The sequence below is a fragment of the Sorex araneus genome, chromosome 8 (assembly GCF_027595985.1).
Source record: "Sorex araneus isolate mSorAra2 chromosome 8, mSorAra2.pri, whole genome shotgun sequence".
Classification (NCBI taxonomy): Eukaryota; Metazoa; Chordata; class Mammalia; order Eulipotyphla; family Soricidae; genus Sorex; species Sorex araneus.
Genome location: NC_073309.1, coordinates 3729922 through 3748930, shown reverse-complemented (window position 1 = coordinate 3748930; position 19009 = coordinate 3729922). Strand labels below are relative to the sequence as shown.

The 19009-nt window shown below is 59.7% G+C and overlaps 1 protein-coding gene across 1 annotated transcript in view; it reads right to left on the bottom strand.

Moving 5' to 3' along the window:
- Positions 1-1285: 1285 nt before the first annotated feature.
- Positions 1286-19009, bottom strand: part of CDYL2 (chromodomain Y like 2) — a 141686-nt gene continuing 123962 nt past the window's right edge. Inside the window, exons 4-7 of the mRNA XM_055145890.1 lie at positions 13722-13894; positions 9926-10136; positions 9450-9593; positions 1286-7833 (exon numbers count right to left, since the gene is read on the bottom strand). Coding sequence (XP_055001865.1) covers positions 7675-7833; positions 9450-9593; positions 9926-10136; positions 13722-13894 — 687 coding nt within the window. The 3' untranslated portion in view covers positions 1286-7674. The remainder of the gene's footprint in view (positions 7834-9449; positions 9594-9925; positions 10137-13721; positions 13895-19009) is intronic.

The window sequence follows — 19009 nt, the reverse complement described above, 5'->3', positions numbered from 1 at the left end:
TATTTTATGCCTGTAACAAATCATCATGAACAACTTTGTAAATCACAGTGTTTGCATGAAGTGTAAGGGGAAAATTAATTATTTAATCCCACAGTTTAAATACACAAATGAGAATTTAAATCCTTTTTTTTAAAAAAAAGGAAATATGATTGCTTACAAAAGATTATGTCCAGATATTGTGAGAATTCAAAATGTACCTGATACAGGTTTTTAAAATATAGCCTAGATTTCCTGGTTAAAAGAAAAGTTCTCTAGGAGGTGGGCCCCATTGGGTACTCTGAAGACCACCAAGTCAGACCCCTCCCGTGTGAACCCACTCCCACCTGCGCCCCAAAGACCCCTGTCCATGCCCTGGGCTGGTTCCAGATTTCAGCTGCTCAGACCCTCAAGCCCGGACTGGCCCTGGACCACTAACTCCAGCCCTACAGAAAACCCTCCCACCACCCCACCCCTCCCGTACTGGGGCGTCTCTCCGCATGCCTCCTGCACCCTGGGAGGAAGGGGGGCGGGGGAACCCGGCCTCGGCCCTCAGACGGCAACAGCCATGATGAGAACACGCAGGAACAACGGGAACACAGACGAAGCTCGACAGCCGCGGGTGACTGCACAGGGAGAAGCTCTCCCTGCCACACTGTGGCCAGCCCAAGCGCCACCCACTCTCCCACTCTTAGTCCCCAAGCCCAGTGGCCAGACAGTGACGCCTCCCCCCGAATGCCCTGTGTCTGCAAGCTCCCGACACCGTCTTCCTCTTCCCGGCAGCTCCGACGCTTCCCCGGGGAGCCTCGGGTGGCGTCTTCCTTGATGCGAAGATCACAGCCACAAGACTAGACCAGAAGGACTTGAGTGAGACCCCTCCCCTACTCCAAGCCACGGGGGAGGGGGCGGGGGGGGGTGGCGTCTGCGATCACATCCGACCGAGAGAGCCCCGTGGGAGCTTTCTGTCCGAGACTGCTGAGCTGAGGAAGGAAACAGTCAGGTTTGGGGTGAAGCCTCCAGTATGGGGAAAAACGTGGGATGGGTGAATACCCTCCGCATTACCCTCCGAAAAGAAACAATCCGCGGTCCCCATTCTCAGGCCTCTGGAGTCAAAATGTTGCCCCACGCCCCGCTCTGAATAACTGAGCAGCTACAGTTTCAAGCCAGACATGGGTGGGGAAGCTTTTGGCACCAGAAGCATTTGGTATCTCGGTCCCGGCCCCCACCCAAAGCCCCCGTTTGGAAACCACAGAACCTTTTCGAGAGTTTCACAGACAGGCTGTGAGAGGGGGAAACTGAGGCCAAAGCAGACGTTTAAGTTTCAACCTTTTTATTCAAAGCAGCTTCTCACAATGTATAAATACTGCATATTAGCACACATGAAAAATACAACTTCTAAGGCACCCAGAAATGTGTTCATACACGTTACAGGACCATTCACAAAGAGTGGACAAGTTGCTCTAGACAGTCAGCATTTGATAAATCAGAAGATTATTATCCCTCAGGACGGCACCCCATCTCGGGAATATTTACAGCGTGGGGAGGAAGGGTCAGTTACATCTGCTTGGTAACTCTATGGACTCATACTTACAAAGACCAGAACTGGTGAAAGACTCCTGTGATAACCTGGCAAAAGAAACCGACAAGCCTAATTTGCGGAGGTCTCCTTGGGTTTGGGTGTGTGTGCCGCATCCAGGGTCAAACCCAAACACTCTGAGGGTGGGCCGGGGACGTTTTTGGTAACCTGCTTCATTATCAGAAGTTTGGTAATAAGCCTTACCAAGAGGACGCCACACTCTTCAGCATCAATCCTTTCTCAACCCGCGCACGGATCAATGGCTGCGTCATGAATGACAATGGAGCGTCACCGGGCGTGGGGGGACCGGAGGAGACAAGTCTCAGGCCCAGCGGGAAGTGGGATAGGCTGGTGTAGAACAAAATCACGCGGGACTTGAGCAAGCGTGGACACACCTGAACAACCCCCGCCGGGGAGATCACCTTTCGGGTGGTCCACCTGGCCAGAGAAACTGAAAGGACGCCAGGCCTCCGCTCGTCACGGTATGGAGAAGGCTGGGACTACAGCAGAAACCCTCTCGGAGAGTGCGCTTCCCGGGGAGAAACTCACCTGGCACGCCTGCTCTAGGGGACCCCCACCCCGGTCCCTCTGGGTGGCGGTCGGGGGCGGCAGGAGGCGGGAGAGGAAGCGGTGTCTCTGGGGGCCGCGCACATCTGCGCCCGGAGGTGCCTCCCACCTCTCCCCCCCAGGCTGCGCTGAATAATGGAATTCTTTGGTCCTTGGTTTTCGGAAAGGCAATATTTTCACAATCCTGCCAGCACGGACATCGGCAAGTGACATCAGGCTGGGGCTAATGGCACAGGGACGAGTCGACACGAGGTGGGAAACGCGAGACCTTCCAAACTGCCCCGAGGCACCTGCAGGAGCCCTGGCACTGGGCCAGGGTCGCCGAGGAGGCTGGCTGTGGGGGACCCACAGACACACTGGACACACACACACGGACACACACAGCAAACACGTGGAGCACGGCGGAGAGCTGGTGCTCGGCCCGGACACCAGGGGTGAGCCAAGTCACCTGACTCGCCAGCGGCCCCATCTCAAGATCACCCTGAAGGCCTTGGCCATGAGAGCCTGTCGGTCACCGGGAAAGCGCGGCCAAGCTCACGGGGAATCCCAGTTGAAACAACACGCTAACGCCAACTCCACTGGCTTTCGTAGACCCGAAACACAGTGTATGCACTGCCCAACCAGAACCTCAGCATGTGTGAGTGTGTGCACGCGCGCGTGTGTGTGTGTCTGTGGGTGCATGTGCGTGTGCATGTGTATGAGAGTGTGTGCATGCCTGTGCATGTGTGTCTGTGGATGTGCATGTGTGTGCATGTGTGTTTGTGTATGCATGTGGGGGGGGGGCGCATGTGTGAGCATGTTCTGCCTCTAGTCTGTCTCTGCCCTGTGACACGGGGCCTGTATGTATGGCTGAACACACATGGTTCTCTGATAGACACTCAAGGCTCGGGGGGATGTGGACTCTGAGACTAAAGTGGACTTCAGATTGTCTACACAGTAAGACTCTCATGTAAACTTTGTTAGTACCTCTCAAGGAGAGCTGACCTGGACCAGACTGGGGCTCCACACCCCCACAAGCAAGCCGGGGTCCACTGCCAAGGTGAGCAGGAAATGTCATCTGTCCCAAACAGGAGCTGAGCCAGTAGCCTGACCCGCGGCCGTGTCTACACTGTCTGTACAGTATGAAGGTGGCTTAGAAACCTCTTCTTGGTCCTTCGTCCAGCCAAAGACAGTACCAAGGTGCCTACGTAGCCCCTGCCATCAACTCAACCAAACTCTTCCGACCAGCCATGACTCAGACTGTATCCATCAACATGGCTTGCTCTGTTTGGAAGAAACAACCCGTATTACCCTTTTTGCTTTTTTTTTTCTCTTTTTTTCTTTTTCTTTCTTTTTTTTTTCCTTTTTCTTTTTTTTTTTTTGCAACAAGCTTAAGGCTCTGTTCACAAACTCCATCAACTGCCACACAGTGAGAATTCTGTGGAGATCTTACACTACATACGTAGTTGCAAAGGTTGGAAAGTTGACTGATCCTAATGGTAAGGCTTATTCACAAATTCAATACATTTTCAAATTATACTTTAAAACAGTTACTTTGAGGGAAAAAAATGAACTGGCTCTTTAACAATATAAGAGCATTAGATTCTAATTGAAATTTAAAAAAAAACAAAAGAGGAAAGCCATTGGCACCAAACCAGTTTGCTGTTTTGAGAAAGAACAAGTGATATTAATGGAAAAAGATTGCCTAAAACGCATAGTCTAACTTACCACAGAAATATAAAAGTTTATATTCTGAAAATATATACTGTATTAAAGTCTGTAAGCATTTCAAACAAAATTAGCAGAAATAACGAAGCAACACTTATCTACAACAAAAATGTACATGCACGACAACCCCCAAATGGTTTCCCTTAAATATCTACAAAGGCAAAGTGTAGATTCTTAAAGATTATACAAAAACCATTTACAGAGAATAAAATAAAATACCTAAGAAATCTCATTTAGAGTCTTAAATACTGTGGATATTAGTGGGAGTGTCTAAACTAGTATATACAACAGATCTCAGTATCTGAAGACAGAAACACAGAAAAGAAGCAACTCTGTATTTTAAATATTCACTTAGAAAGATTGGAAGATGTTTCTATTTGTTAAAAAAATTTCCACAGAAACTACTGGAAAATTTCATGAATGTGACTAAATTGACTAAATTTCAAATTAAGAAAAGTGTACAAAAGTTTTTAAACCAACAGTTAATAATGGGAGGTGAGGCATTCAGTTGAGGCTATTTTTTAAATGGGGATCTTCAGAGAGACAGTTGCATTGATCAAAGTCTATTGTGATTATTTTCCATCTTCATATGGGAAACTTCATATGGGAAAAAACCTATTTTCATGCTTCAGAGAGAACGTTTCCTAGTTTAATCTACACCAAACAAGAGTAATATTTTAAATCAATTTCCTACTACCTTCTCATCGCTACCCCCATTTCATTCTTAGAGGCTAATTTCTGATGGACCGTTCTACCCGCAGGCTTTATTTCAAAGGAGGAAGAGACACACGGCACTGATCTGTGTCAATGTGGAAGGGATCCGATCAGCTTAGCACAGTTCCGCAATAGATTTCTGGCCACCAGGCTATGGACTCAAATGGTTCTATTACGAGAGGCCGGAAGCTGATCGAGTGGGCTTGGAGGAGAGAGAAAGGCAGGGTCTAGTGTGTATGGCTGGCAGGCTGCCAGGAATGGTTGGCCTAGAAGGTTCCTTGATTAACTCCCCATCCCTAGCGGTTCCTCCAACCCTCAAGTAAATTCCAAGATGGAGCTGCCAATGGCCAGGAGCTCAGGGATCATCCCAGACTTTGGGAAGTGCCGGGTGGGCTGGAAGGGGAAGAGGGTCTCACGTTAGAGAGAGGCAGGGGGCGTCAGGTAAGGAAGGCGCGTCAGAGCCTGTCTGAGAAAGCTGTGAGGGTAACTCGGATTCACCCACCAGTGTTTCCTACCCAAGCCGATCTGGCGTCAGCTACCTCAGTTTCCTCGACACATCATTCAAACAACTTTCCAGAGAGTGAAACATTCAGTGATTCTGTCTATCATGCAGCAACAAACTTACTGAGCTTTTGTCCGACTGGCGGAACATCCTTCTGGAATTGACTTTGATTGGGAAACAACTAAAACACAGTCCAGTTCCACCCAGAACCTACAGGTTCTGGTTCACTTGTACCTTAGTTGTGGCCCCACATTCCTACTCATTCGTCAGAGACCCTCGGATCATTTCCAAGGTCAGATGTGATGATCCGGCCCACAGGTAAAACCTTACTGATTCCTTCCGGAGGGAACGAAGAAGAACAATGACCAAGAGGCCTTTCAAAACATCCTCCTCCTCCTCCTCCTCCGCTGAAAATCCTGACACTCACAGCTACCGGAGCAGGGAACACGGCTTCCCCAGAAAGCCCACAAGCAAAAAAAATAAAATAAAATAAAAAAATTATCTCTACAGAAGTTAAGAGATTTTTCTGTCATGTACGCAGGTTTTGGCTTGGGGGTTTGCAGAGGGGCCTTCTAGAAGGAGGGGGAGAAACCCCAAGTGAAGACGAGGGGAGAGGCACTGGGGCAGAAGTCGGGGTTGCCGGTAGCGTCTCCATACGGGAGGGTCCACCTCTCCCTGGAGCCCACACGGGTGAACTGGGGCTCACTGGACGTGAGTGTGGAACCCTTCAGCTGATTCCAGCCAGAGTGTCCATGCCCTGTGGCCCCCCGATGGTCAAGGGAGCACAGGCTGGACAGTGAGGGCAGCAAAGGGTCCTCCCTGCCCCCCAGCCCGAAGGCAGGGGAAGCCCCCGAGGGGAGAGGCTTGTTCAGAGGAACGTGGGGCCCTCGGGGGAAGCAGCGTCTGGCTCGGGGCCGTATCCACAGAGCTAAGGTAGACGCTTAACCTGTCCTTGGCCACCCCCAGCTCAGGCGCTAGGACACTCCCGACCTGCCCAGCCCGATGCACCTGGTGGCCTTCGGGAGAGGGGAGGGGATGAGAGAGACAAAAAGACACTTCTCAGTGGGCCACACCTCCCAGAACTCAACTCTCTGTCCTGTTCTACTATCTCCCAGGGAGGGAGGGAGGTGATAACAGAGAGAAGGACGGGCACGGGGACCGTGGTGGGAGAGGGATGCCCGTCAGACGAGGAGCTGCACCATCAGAACCAGAACCAGCCTCTCCCTGCTCAACACCCCAACCCCCAACAAAACCCACACCAGAAACCAGAATCTCTCCCTCTGGGACGAGGGGCTGATGGACTCCCCATAATTATGGTGACCCCGGGTGGGCCCAGGCCCGGCCCCCCAGGCCTCACCCTTGCCTCCTGCTCCCGTGGGTGAGTGGACGACGAGAGGGAAAGAGAGATGGCCCCGGAGCCCCAGCTCCCGGCGGGGGGGGGCAGCCGAGGGGGCTCCCCCCACTTCCCACGAGGTCCCCGCCTGGCCTCACCGCACAGGAATACATCCTGACGTCCAAGCCCTCTGCCCCCCCCAGAAAACAACCTCACTTGACACAGTGAAAGCACCACGGTCCTGTCCGGGTGACACCCTGGGGGCCGGGTGGGGGGTATCTCGGGGCCATTCCAGCCACGGAGCCGTGATGTCCTGAGAGGCAGTAGGTAGAGCGGAGAGAATCCGCCAGGCGTTCCCCAGGCCCAAGCCTCGGGAATCGGTACCCGGCGATTCCGGCCGAGAGCCACTTCCCGGCAGCGGGGCTGGTACCGACTCGGCCTTCGGGCGCCAGCCAGCCTCTCCGTTTGTCTCTGAAAGTGAGTTCCACGCGGCCCATTGCTAGGATGCGCCACCGCAAGTGAACCTGGAATGGGATTTGGTCCAGGGCAGTATGAAAATAACATCTGTATCGACGAGCCAGATATCATCCGATATAAACACAAATAAATAAATTAAATAAGTCTGGTTAAAGCAACAAAAGGGAAAAAAGAAACACGTTTTCCTAGTAGTTCACGTTGTTTGCAAAACTAGCTTTACATATAATACACATAAATTATCAGAATTTCCACTTACGTCATTTTAAAAATAGAGATTTAACAAAAAAAAGTCCCTAAATGTACAATATCTGGGTTTTGTAAATCACTCAATCGGGTTTTTAAGACCAAGCCCTGAAAGTCACACAGATTCGCATCCCAGAGGAGACAGCGGATGACCCTGCAGAACTGGTTTTGCTCATTGGTCTGAGAATTCCCTCAGCTGGCTCGGCCCCTGTCCCCAGAGCCAGGGGCTCCCCGGGGCGGGCGGGGGGGCCCGTCTCCAGATCAGAGGCACTGTGCAGACACAGCCTGAGCCAGGGGGCACGGCGAGGGGGGGCCGGGACAGGGCCAGCAGCGGCCCGGGGAGAGATCTAGCCCTCGGTAGCTCTGGAGCCGCGGGGGGAGGGGCACCGGGGAGGGCCGAGTGATTCCCGTCTGCCTACACAAAACCGAACCAATGAGGAACAACCGAAGGACACGAGGAAATGGACACAACCCGAGGGAACGCGGACGCCTGCAGAAGCTCGCGGCCGGGCAGACACTGAGTCCCGACTTCCGAGACACAGGCCCGGTGGGAAGTGCGACGGCCCGGGGTGTCCGCCTTCACACCTCGTAGATCCTGTCCTGCAGGTAGCTGAAGAGGGAGTCCAGGCCCTTGGGCGAGCTCCACAGCTGCCGCAGCATCAGGCACTCCTTCTCGTTCACGTCCTCCAGCACCGACTTGAGGAAGCTCCGGACTAAGCACTTGGACTCCTCCAGGACCTGGGGAGACACGGCCTGGTTAGCCGGGGAGCGGGACGCGGGGCACGCACAGAAGCCCCGCCTGTTCCCTCGGGCTGCTGGAGCATCGGGGTGCCACCGTCTCCCTCCCCGCAGGGCAGGACTGTGACCCGGGAACGCCGACGCCCCTCAGGGCCGCTCTGGGATCCTGGAGTAAGGTCAGGAAACGGACGATGGGTTGTCAAAGGGTCCTTGGACCCCCTCCCGCCATACCCTCTCCATTCAGGTCTGAGAACAGCAGTAACAGTAGCGAAGGCTGCAGAAATGAGCTCAGTGATGAGAATCAGTCTCCCTTTCCCCCCTGGCCCGAGACCCAACAGCCTGTCCCGTGCAGCCTGATCACGCCACACCTGACTCCTGCTTTCCCCTGCTGAGCGCATGCCCGCCTACTGATCCGAGCTCTGTCGGCCTCCTCGGAATGCAGGATTTTCAGAGCTGAAACCAGGGGAAACTTAGGCGAAGTGGGACAAGTCGGCCCCTGTGGGCAGGGGGAAGATTAGGAGGGCCCTGAGCAGTGACCAACATACTCGAGCACCTCGGTGACCACCACGGGTACCAGCACCCTGACCACCGTCACCGCCATCCACAGGATGAAGGCGTGGGGATCGCGCCCACACGGAAGGGGCCACGCCAAAGGAGAGTGACAGCTGGAGGTCCCGAGGGGGAGGAGAACTCGGGGCCCCACACTCCAGGCCGCGTCTCTGAGGCGCCTTCTCATTTCCTGGCCGGCCCTGAGCGCCCCCGGAGCTGCTCCTACACCTCTCGACAGGATATTTCCACACGAGCCATGCAGTGACTTTATGAGATACGATCGACATTTAATTAAAAACTGGGCCTCGGAGGAGGTGTTATTTATTTATCGAGTTTCGATGTGTCTTCAGAGCCGGGTGGGGTGATGGGCTAAGCCCCGCGTCTGTGGTGCGGGAGAGATGAGGAGCGAGAACAGCCCGGGTGGCTGTGTCCGAGGGACGGAAGGACGTTGGTCAGCCTCGGCTTCGGCTCCCTCGGGGGACTCGGGGGTGTCGTGCTGTCGTGTCAGTCTCGGGTATTTTTGTATTTTTATGTTTGGCTTTTGGGGTCATACCCAGCGATGCTCAAGGGTGACTGATTTCTGACCCTTCACTCACGGAGCACTCCTGGCGGTGCTCAGGGGACCTTACGGGATGTGGGGAATCAAACCCAGGTCGTCTGTGTGCCAGGCAAACACCTGACCCACTCCGGCCCTAGGGTTTTTTTTTTTTGTTTTTTGGGTTTTTTTTTTCTTTTTGGGTCACACACAGCGATGCTTTGGGGTTTGCACTCAGGAATTACTCCTGGCAGTGCTCAGGGGACCATATGGGACGCTGGGAATCGAACCCCGGTTGGCCGCGTGCAAGGCAAATGCCCTCCCCGCTGTGCTACTGCTCCAGCCCCCAGGGTAATTTTTAAGGCAAAGCACCCCCCCACCCCCCCGTCCCACCACCCACCCCTGGGCGCAGCCCCTCTGCAAGGGCTTCCGAGTCTCACTCTGGACTGACGCCCGCCCCCAGCACGCGGAGACACGGCCTCGGGGAGGGCCGCGGAGCCTCCTCCCGCCACTCCGCGCCCTCCTGACTCACCACGGCGCTGCAGGAGGCCATCTCCTTCACGCGCAGCATGACCTCCTGGCTGAACGTGGTGGGCCAGAACACTTGCGACACCAGCCCTCGGCTGCACGCCTCCTGCGCCGTCAGCTTCCGCCCGCAGAACAGCATCTCGTTGGCCTGGAGGAGCAACGGCGGGGCGGGGCGGCTGAGTGGGCGTCCGGGCCTGGCGGCGGAGGGCCCCCGGCCCACTCTGGCCAGCAGGGCCCTTCCCGGGGGGCGGGGCAGGTGGGGGGGCACCTGGGGGATTCCTTCCCCAGACCCGGGCCCCGCTTCTCGCTGCTGTGTTCCATGAGCTTCTCGACCCTTCCCTCCAGCCTGCGGCGGCCCGACCGGGCCAAGGGGTTGCGGTAACCAGACCACCTGTGCGAGGGGCCCCAACGCTCGCGGCTGCCCCCGCCGGTGCTTCAGGAGACTAACACCAGCCCCTGGACGCCCAGCAGGACACGTACCAGGGCCACACCCAGGATCTGCGGGAAGGTGTAGGAGGAGCAGCCGGCGGGCGTGAGGCGGATGGTGGCATAGGGCGTCTGGAACCAGGCCTTCTCGCTGGCCCACACGATGTCGCAGAGTGGCAGGATGGAGGCGCCCAGGCCCAGGGCAGGCCCGTTGATGGCCACCACGATGGGCTTCTTAAACTGGATGAAGGCCTTCACGAAGTCCCTGCAGCGGGGGACAGGTCCTTGGTGAGGCCAGGAGGTCCCCGCGGGGGCCGGCCGGCCGGTGGGGCAGGGGGCAGGGGGTGCCCAGCCGGAGGCAGAGGGCTCTCAGGCTTGGCACACGTCCCGAGGGTGGTGCCAGGGGTCCCGGGAGGACTCAGGGAGTGGGCCCTAGTGTGCCCCGCGGTCCCCAGCCCACAGCCACTGTCCGTGCACCGTGCCCACCGGCGTCACTGCAGAGCCTCAGGGCTGACAGGGACAGACAAGCCTGCAAAGTCTCTCGGAGAGGCAGCGGCTGCTCGGAACGACGGGGCACACGGGAGGAGGCGGCGGCGTGGGGGCGGGCCTGAGCAGGGGTGAAGGGGCTCCGGGCCCCCTGGGGGCAGGGGTCTGGGTTCGGATTTAAGGTTTCTGGCTGGTCCAGCATTACTGAAGGGAGGCAGGGTGACTTGAGAACACGGTGTGGGGGGGGGAGTAAGGGGGCCAAAGTGGGGGGCAAGAATGCCGGAAGGAAGCCTGTGGGGTGGCGGCCGCCCTGGGGGCCCCTCCCGAGACAGCCGCCTGCACCGACCACGCCCTCGGGTGCTGGGACGACCCTGGGTGAGAGGAAACTGGGATAGCCTCTGGGTGCGGAGAAGAGCTGCCAGCTGGCCCAGGCCCGAGGGGGAGAGTGCCGGAACTCAGCCAGAATTCAGACCCTCCACCGCCTCGGCCCCTCACACGGGCCTGGGCTTCAGTCTGAGCTGAGAACAAACACCCCGGGTGCCCTCCTCAGCTCAGATTCTGCTCCCCGTCCTGGGGGCGCCCGGGTCTAGCATCGAGGTGGTCAGCATGCTGCCCACGCCCTGGAACGCTGGTGCTAGTATAGCCTCCCCCAAGACGGAGCATACCCTGTGAGGGGGAGGGGGCTGTGTACCAGGTGCCCCAGCTTCTCTTCCTCCCCTCAGCCTCCCTGCACGGGCTGTGGCCTGGCAGATGCTCTGAGCGGAAGAAGGAGTCTCTGAGCCAGCGCCGCCCTCCATGGCTTCTACGGGGCATGGCCAGAGAGGAAGGCCCACCTGCCCACGGGTCCCCTCCTGCCCGCCCACCCACGGACCCTCTCCTGCCCCCCCTCCCACGGGCCCTCTCCTGCCCGCCCGTCCAGCGGAAATGCAGGGGCAGAGTCCCGGGTGCAGGCGAGTCCCTCTGCAGGGTCCTGGGACCCTCGGGGTGTGTATGTGGTCGGGGGAGCGGCGCAGGCAACCGTCCACTCTCAATGGCCCTGGACGCTCCGACCCCTCCGGGCACGCTGCCCCCTCCACTCCCGAGACCTGCCGACGGCCTTCCGGGCGCCTGTGAGGAAAGCAGCTCCGGGGGCAGCTCACTTGGGTGTTCAGCTCCCCCGAGCCCTGAGCAGGGAGACCCCGGCCCTGGGCTCAGGAGTCCCCACACTGGGCTCTGTGCAGGGCGCAGGGCGGGCCGGAGGGGAGAGGGCTGAGGGGGGCAGCCCCCCGTCCCGCTCCCCCGGGGGCAGACTCTGTCCCAGACCGCGAGCGAGGTGTTGCGTTACCGACTCTGCCCGGCAAGGACATCTGATCCCAGCCCGGCACTGACCTCAGCCACCGGGGCCCACGTGCAGCACCTGGACGCTGGGGACACTCCGACACGGGGCACAGGCCGCGGGACCCGGGGACAGTGTCAGCTCAGTCCCTGCACCAGCCCAGAGTCTCTGGATCCTCGCTGTCCTCATAAAAGGGGGGACGGGGCAAAGGAGCTGAACCCCCCACACACACCCCTGCAGCTGCCCCGACCCTAAGCCCTGCGGCCAGGGGCACCGGCGCCACTTCCTGTCCTGCTCCCTGGGCCGCAAGGCTCAGAAGCTAAATCCTCAGAGCGGCATCTGTGCTTCGCCTGGAAGGGCCACGTCTCCCTGGTGACCCGCTGGCAGCCGGCCTGTACAGCCGCAGAGGATGCTCACAGCCACACAGGCAGGCCCAGGGTACCGGGGCGGTGGCCTCGCGCGCCAGACACCCCCAGGGGGGCCTCTGGGCTCCGCCCCCTCAGGAACGGCTGTAGCCAGGATGGCCACGGGAGGAAGAGCCACTTCCCTGGGGCCGGAGCGAGAGCACAGCGGGGCAACATTGGCCTTGCTCACGGCCAACCTGGGCTCGATCCCCAGCATCCCATGTGGCCCGCAAGCACCGCCAGGAGTAAGTCCTGAGTGCAGAGCCAGGAGTCACCCCTGAGCATCGCCGGGTGTGACCCAAAAAGCAAAAACAAAATAGATCCGCATCCTGTGCCCAGGGTACCCTGCGCTCCGGGAACCGCCCCGCAACTTCACTTGGACCATTTCTCAGTCTCTGTCCGGGCAACCGACAAGGCCGGGAATGTGCTTTTCTGCTTGTGTTTTGCTCACTCTCCTGCAGGGCTCCATGCGCTGACTCCTGGGACTCACAAGGACCCCGCAGCAGGGCACCTGGGTCCTCTCTCCTGACCCACCGGGCGGTGTCTGGGCACTGCAGAGCGACTCACGGAGCTTGTTCATCCCCGCAGCTCACTCAGGGGCGTCCGCAGGGTGAGCGTGCGAGCAGGGCCAGGAGCGTGCATGTCCCGGATGGAGGGAGGGAGGAGGGGGCAGTGGGAGCACCCTAGGGGTCGGTGGGGCTGCGGGGGAGCACAGCCACGCAGCAGGCTCAGGCCTCTGTGCTGTCGGGGGCCGGGGGGGGGACAGGACACCCCCCTCCACACTCTTCACACACTGATATTTCATCCACGCCCGGACGAGACCCAGAATTCCCTTCCGGCCTCTTGCCTCTGCTCTGCCCCGTCCGCGGGGGCCACGGCTGAACGCCTGCTGCGTTTCTGCGCCCAGTTCTCCAGCTCCCCACAGCTCTGCTCCTGGGTTCCTCCCGCCTGCCTCAGCGGGGAGGCCGCTGGGGTTCAGGCCCCAAGTGCTCCCCACGGTAACTGTCCTGTTTCCCCTGCCTCCTGCGCCCGGGGCTGGGGGCTCTCGGGGGCCTTCTTAGGGCCCAGGGGACCCACCGAACCCGGACCCCACTGTGAACACACACCAGCGCGAGCCCCTGCCCACAGCCGGGACGCTGAGCTACAGCGTGAGCCCGGCCACAGAGCCCGAGCCGGGGGAGACGCAGGAGGCACCGGCCCCCGCGAGGCCCGAAGCTCACCGAGGGTGACACAGAAGATGCCGTGCCGGGCCCGAGTCCTGGAGACAACAGACAACACGGCATGGCCCGCTGAGTCTGTGCAGGGCCCGGGGCACACACCCCCGTCACCCCCAGCACTGTGCCACGGGGCTCAGCTGCAGGAACCTCCGGAGAACAATGTCACCTGCAGGCAGGGGCAGGCGTCCCAGCCCGAGACACAGGCACGGCCAGAGGCAGAGCCCCCGAGGGCGAAGCGGGGAACCCGCCAGCCCCTTGCGTGGGCGGAGAAAAGACGGGGCGGCCCCAGAAGACCCAGAAAACCCGAGCTCTTGGCAGGCAGTGGTTTTGGAGTAAGCACGACCCCCACCTGTGTGTGCGGGACCCGGCCACGGGGAAGGCCCCACGTGGCGGCTGGAGACGCCGGGGGCAGGCGCGAGGGGCCTCACCTGATGGCCTCGGCGATGCGCGTGCTCTCCTTCCGCCGGTCGCTGGACAGGCGGCCGATGAGGTAGGAGTAGTCGAGGCCGCTGCAGAAGACGCTGCCCACGGCGCTGAGCAGCAGCAGCTTGCTGTCGTCCGAGGCCGCGTTGCAGAGCGCGCGCCGCACCTCCTTCATGATCTGCAGCGGGGACGGGCCGGGGAGGTGGGCGCCTGTCCCGGGGGCCCCCCGGCTCGCAGCCCACCTGCAGCCCGAGTGAACGGACGCCCCCTCCCCAAGGGCCCCCGAATCAGCCCTGGAGCTGGCACGGCAGGGTCTGCCCACAGCCGTCTCCCCACCCACACCCGTCTCCCCACCCACACCCGGTGGAGAGACGCCTGGCAGGGGCGAGGCCCCGCGTCCCACCCTGGCACCACAGAGCCCACACGCTGCCAGCCGTGCAAAGCCCCGGGGGCCCGTGGGCCTGGCCTCTGCCCCGAGTGGCCTCCGGCACTGCTGGTTCCAAGCCGCAGCGTCCCACAAGGCCCAAGCACTGGACCCTCTGGCCTAGCGGGCTACATGCCACTGGGAGTGGACACCGGTGTCCTGAGCGTGGCTCGAGATGGGGCCCCCGGCACCCCCGTGCACGGTGTGAGGGAAGCGTGAGCGCCATCTCCGGAAGGCCTCCTTTCATTCTAACCTGACTCGTCCCTGACTTATTCTGGTTTGGGGGCCACCCTCGGCCATGCTCAGAGCCGACTCCTGGCTCTGTGCTCTGGGATCAGTCCTGGCGGGGTTCAAGGAACCATTTGGAATGCCAGGCATCAAAGCCAGGTCGGCCACGTGCATGGCAAGTGTCCTGCCCGCTGCACTATCGCTCTGCCCGAATCTGACTCATCCATGAGCAGCTCCAACCCTCCTGCCCGTAAGACATGGCACCGGGCCGAAAGTAGGTAACGGACCAAACATGATGACCCCTCAGTGTCTGTGCTGCAAGCCATGATGCCCCAAAGTAGAGAGAGAGTATGGGGAATACTGTCTGCCATGGAGGCAGGGGGAGGGTGGGAAAGGGGGGTATACCCGGGATATTGGTGGTGGGGAATGTGCACTGGTGGAGGGATGGGTGCTTGATCATTGTGAGATTGTAACTCAGACATGAAAGCTTGTAACTATCTCACGGTGATTCAATAAAATTTAAAAATTAAAAAAAAAAAGACACGGCATCAGACACCCAGCATTTTGGGGGCCTAAGGAGAGTCACAAAGTGGGAAGCAAGCTAAACTGTCCTGCAAGAGCTGGGGTGAACGGCTGGCCTTTCTCAGTCAGAGCCTTCCTCTTCTGTCTGAATCTTTCACTGGAAACAACAACAAAAAAATGTGCTGCAAATAAAAAAAAAAAAAAGAAAAGAAAAAGAAAAAAATCATTGGGCTTGGGGCCAGAGTGACAGTACAGTGGGTAGGGCAACCTGGGTTGGATCCCCGGTATCCCACTGGGTCCCCCGTGCCCCTCCAGGAGTGACCCCTGCCAGGAGTAGCCCTGAGTACAGGGAGGGGGAGGGAGAGGGGGAACAGGAAGAGGAGAAGGAAGAGGAGGAGGAAGAAAGAAGAGAAGGAGGAGGAGGAGGAATAAGAAGAGGAAGATGAAGGAAGAGAAGGAGGAGGAGGAGGAAGAGGAAGAGGAAGAGGAAGGAAGAGAAGGAGGAGGAGGAGGAAGAGAAAGAGGAAGATGAAGGAAGAGAAGGAGGAGAAGGAGGAAGAGAAAGAGGAAGATGAAGGAAGAGAAGGAGGAGGAGGAGGAAGAGAAAGAGGAAGATGAAGGAAGAGAAGGAGGAGGAGGAAGAGGAAGAGGAAGAGGAAGGAAGAGAAGGAGGAGGAGGAGGAAGTGCTCACCACAAGAACTCAGAGACAAGGACCCTGGACACCAGCAGGGCCGGTGACCTGCTGGTGAGTCTAAGGCCTGGGGCTGGGGCGCCAGAGCAGGGGGTGGAGGCCTTGCGGGGGGCTGCCCCTGGCACCACACGCTTTCCCGAGCTTGTCAGGGGCGAGCCGAGAGCACCCCCAGCTATGACCCAACCCTCTCCCCCCAGACTATAAACATCCAGAACTAAGCCTGACAAGCAGGGGGTCGCTGCGAGGCTGGACACGTGGGTAGGGGTGAGACGAGGAGAGCAGGCCTTGGCGACAGGCCTGGGAACGACGGCGACGGGGGGGCTCGCACGGGGCCTTGACTACGACTTAAGGACACCTGCATTAGAAATGCAAGAATTGCAGTGAACGCACAGAAGGGAAGTTCCCTCACCCCAGCAGAAGCTAAGGGAGGAGGGGAAAGTGCAGGCGGTGTGGTGTCAGGGGAGGCGGGAAGTGAGCTGCTTTCATTTAGCTCTTCTGGTCTGGGGCCACGCCAGGCCACGCTCAGAGCTTCCTCCTGGCTCCCGAGGAGACCCTCTGTGGCCTGCGGCAGGGATGGACGCAGGGGCAGCCGCCTGCGAGCTCCTTCATGCTCACACCCTCTCCCTGGGCGGTGAGCAGGCGACAAAGGCTCATTTAATGATGTGAGTGGCACCAGCCACGCGGACGGTGGGGCGGTGGGCTGGGAGCACTGTGCTCTAAGTGACGCTCAAGGGTTTGACGAAGAGCCGCCGCTTGGCAGCGAGTCCTCGCCATAGGTCATGGATTACATCAGCACTTGCCGCCGACTCTGGGATTCCGAGCAGAGCGGTGCTTCCAAGGAGAGTGGGAGCGAGAGCGACGCGGCAGAAGGGCAGGAAGCGTCCCAGGTGGCCGAGAAGGGGCGACACCGAGACGCAAACCCCCAGGCCTCCCACAGGAGGGCTCCGCCAAGGGCTGGGTCTCAGTGGGACACGGGGCGGGCCGTCCCTGTCCGAACAGACACTCCCGGCCTACGTCCTGGGAGAAGACTGCCCCAACACACACAACCTCGGCAACACGGCACGGACAGACCGTGCTCTCGGCCTGCTTTCCTCCCGGGCCCCCAGAAACAGGCAGGGAGCCCCCAGACAGGGACGTGCTTTCTCCAAGAGGCAACGGGAAGAGGTCTTGGGGAACAGGAATGAACACGAGGGCTACCCCTGGCAGAAACCAGCAGGTTAACTTTGTTTCATTCATGTCATGGGACAATCCAGACACTTGCAAAAAAGAAAAAAAAATCCTGAGATTGAGCTTCCAAAGGATGCAGCAGTTCTCCTTCTTGGCCTGAGCCTAAGGGTCCCGAAACCGTACAGAGAAGACATCTGTGCGCCGGTGTTCACTGCAGCACCATTCACAACAGCCAAGATGTGGAATCAGCCCGTGTCCAAGAACAGGTGACTGGGTAAAACACTGCGGCAACAGATGCACAACGGAACAGGACTCGGCTCTGAGAAGGAACCGTGCAACTGGGTGGGGCCGGAGACGCCGTGGGCGGGACTCAGCCGGGAGAGGCACAGACGCAGAACGATCGCTCATGAGCGGGACACAGGAGGGGAGCAACACGGAACCCCAAAGCAGCTCACAATGGAGGGCAGGGGGGCAGGGGGCGGGGATCCTGATGTCCAGCTGGGGGACACTGGGACAGTGGCGGAGGGAAGCAGACACTGGCGGAGGGGACAGTGCTGGGGTACTGCATGCATGCAAGGCGGTCAGGAACAGGGTCGCATGGCAGTCCCTGAGCCGGGAACAACTAAACACACATACACACACACACACACACACACACACACGGCTAGTCAGCTCTCTCTGTCTCTCTGTCTCTCTCTCTCTCTCTCTCTCTCTCTCTCTCACACACACACACACACACACACACACACGGCTGGTCATCACGTCCTTACACACACAGCTGGTCAGCTCTCTCTTTCTCTCTCTCTCTCTCTCTCTCTCTCTCTCTCTCTCACACACACACACACACACACACACAACACCCCCCTCCTTGATTTTCTCGTGCAGCAATCTGACTGGGACTCAGTCGGTGGCTTCACCCCTTTGAATGTTTGGGGCCCAGTTCTACAGCCATTACACAGCGAGGAAAGGCAGGCGTGACTGGGCCCGGGGCCAGCGCCCCCCGGAGAGCCACCGTCTCGGGGCTGCGGGGGTGCTGCCCACTGGGGTTCCCCAGGCGCACGGTGAGCCGTCTGCTGTGGCTGAGGGCAATGCAGAAAACGTGCAGCCGGGGGCAGCCCGGGCAGCGGGAACCCCTCGCCGAGGGCCAGGGCACAGGCCGCCTGCCCCGTGGCCCGCCCTTCGCGTGGGCCAGTCCTTCCGTGTCAGGAGGGGAGATGTGCAGCTCCCGGCGCCCCTCGGAGCCCGGCTAACGCTCCCGGGATGGCGGGGTGCGGCCACTCCATCCCCAAGGGGCCTCGTGGGCCTCCCCAGTGGGCCGAGGGCCTGCGGGGGGCACGGAGCTGCCCACCTCGTCTCCCCACACTAAGCCTGGAGCCCCGGGCGCCGGCGACCCTGCAGCACCCCTCAAGCCCCTGGGGAGGAGGCTCGCACCCCGGTGAACTGGGGGCCCGGAGAAGCCAAGCCAAGTCCCACCGCGGCAGGATCCGGGGGTCCTGCTCACCCCCCGCCCCTGCTCCTCGTCACACTCGCCCTCGGCTCAGGGAGCTTCTCCCGGGGTGACCCCCCGCCCCACCCCACCCACCCCAGCTGCTTTATCCGTCGAGGTCACCCACGGGGTTGCAGAGTGGGCCGAGAAGCCCCCTCCGAGCCTTCCCCACAGGCTCCCCTGGGGAGCGGACCCCGGTGGGGGGGCCCAGGTCTGGGGAGTGAGAAGCGTCACTAGACCCTCCGGACGGACACACACGCTTCCCGCGAGGGTGGGGGAGGGCGGGTCCCAGGCCTCCCGATAGGCGAGACTGGCTCAGCGGGAGACGAGGCGCCTTCTCGGGCCACGGTTAACTCGCAGTGCAGTGGGGGGGCGCCAAGAAGGGGCCTCGGGTGGACGTTTCGTGCTGGCCTTAGGACAGCACGGTCGGCAAGGCTGTGTAAGCACCTGGGGGGGCGGCCTGGGGTGCAAACAGAGGCCCTGAGGTTCTCTGACTACTCCGCAGGGAACCCCAAGACCTTCTGCTGAGATCAGACTGCAGACCCCGAAATGGCTGATTAGGGGGGAGCGGATCAAGCAACCACTAGTCCCTCAGGAGGCAAAGGCCGCACCCCTGCCCCTCCCCTGGTCCTCTCCACGGTAAGACACGTGGCGGCAAGTTCAAGGATGCCCCCACCAGTCCCCATCTGGGGCCCCCTGAGGGCCACATCCGGGTCTCCCTGAGGGAGCAGGTGAAGCGAGAATGCCAGACCAGACCCCACCCCTGCCTGGGGC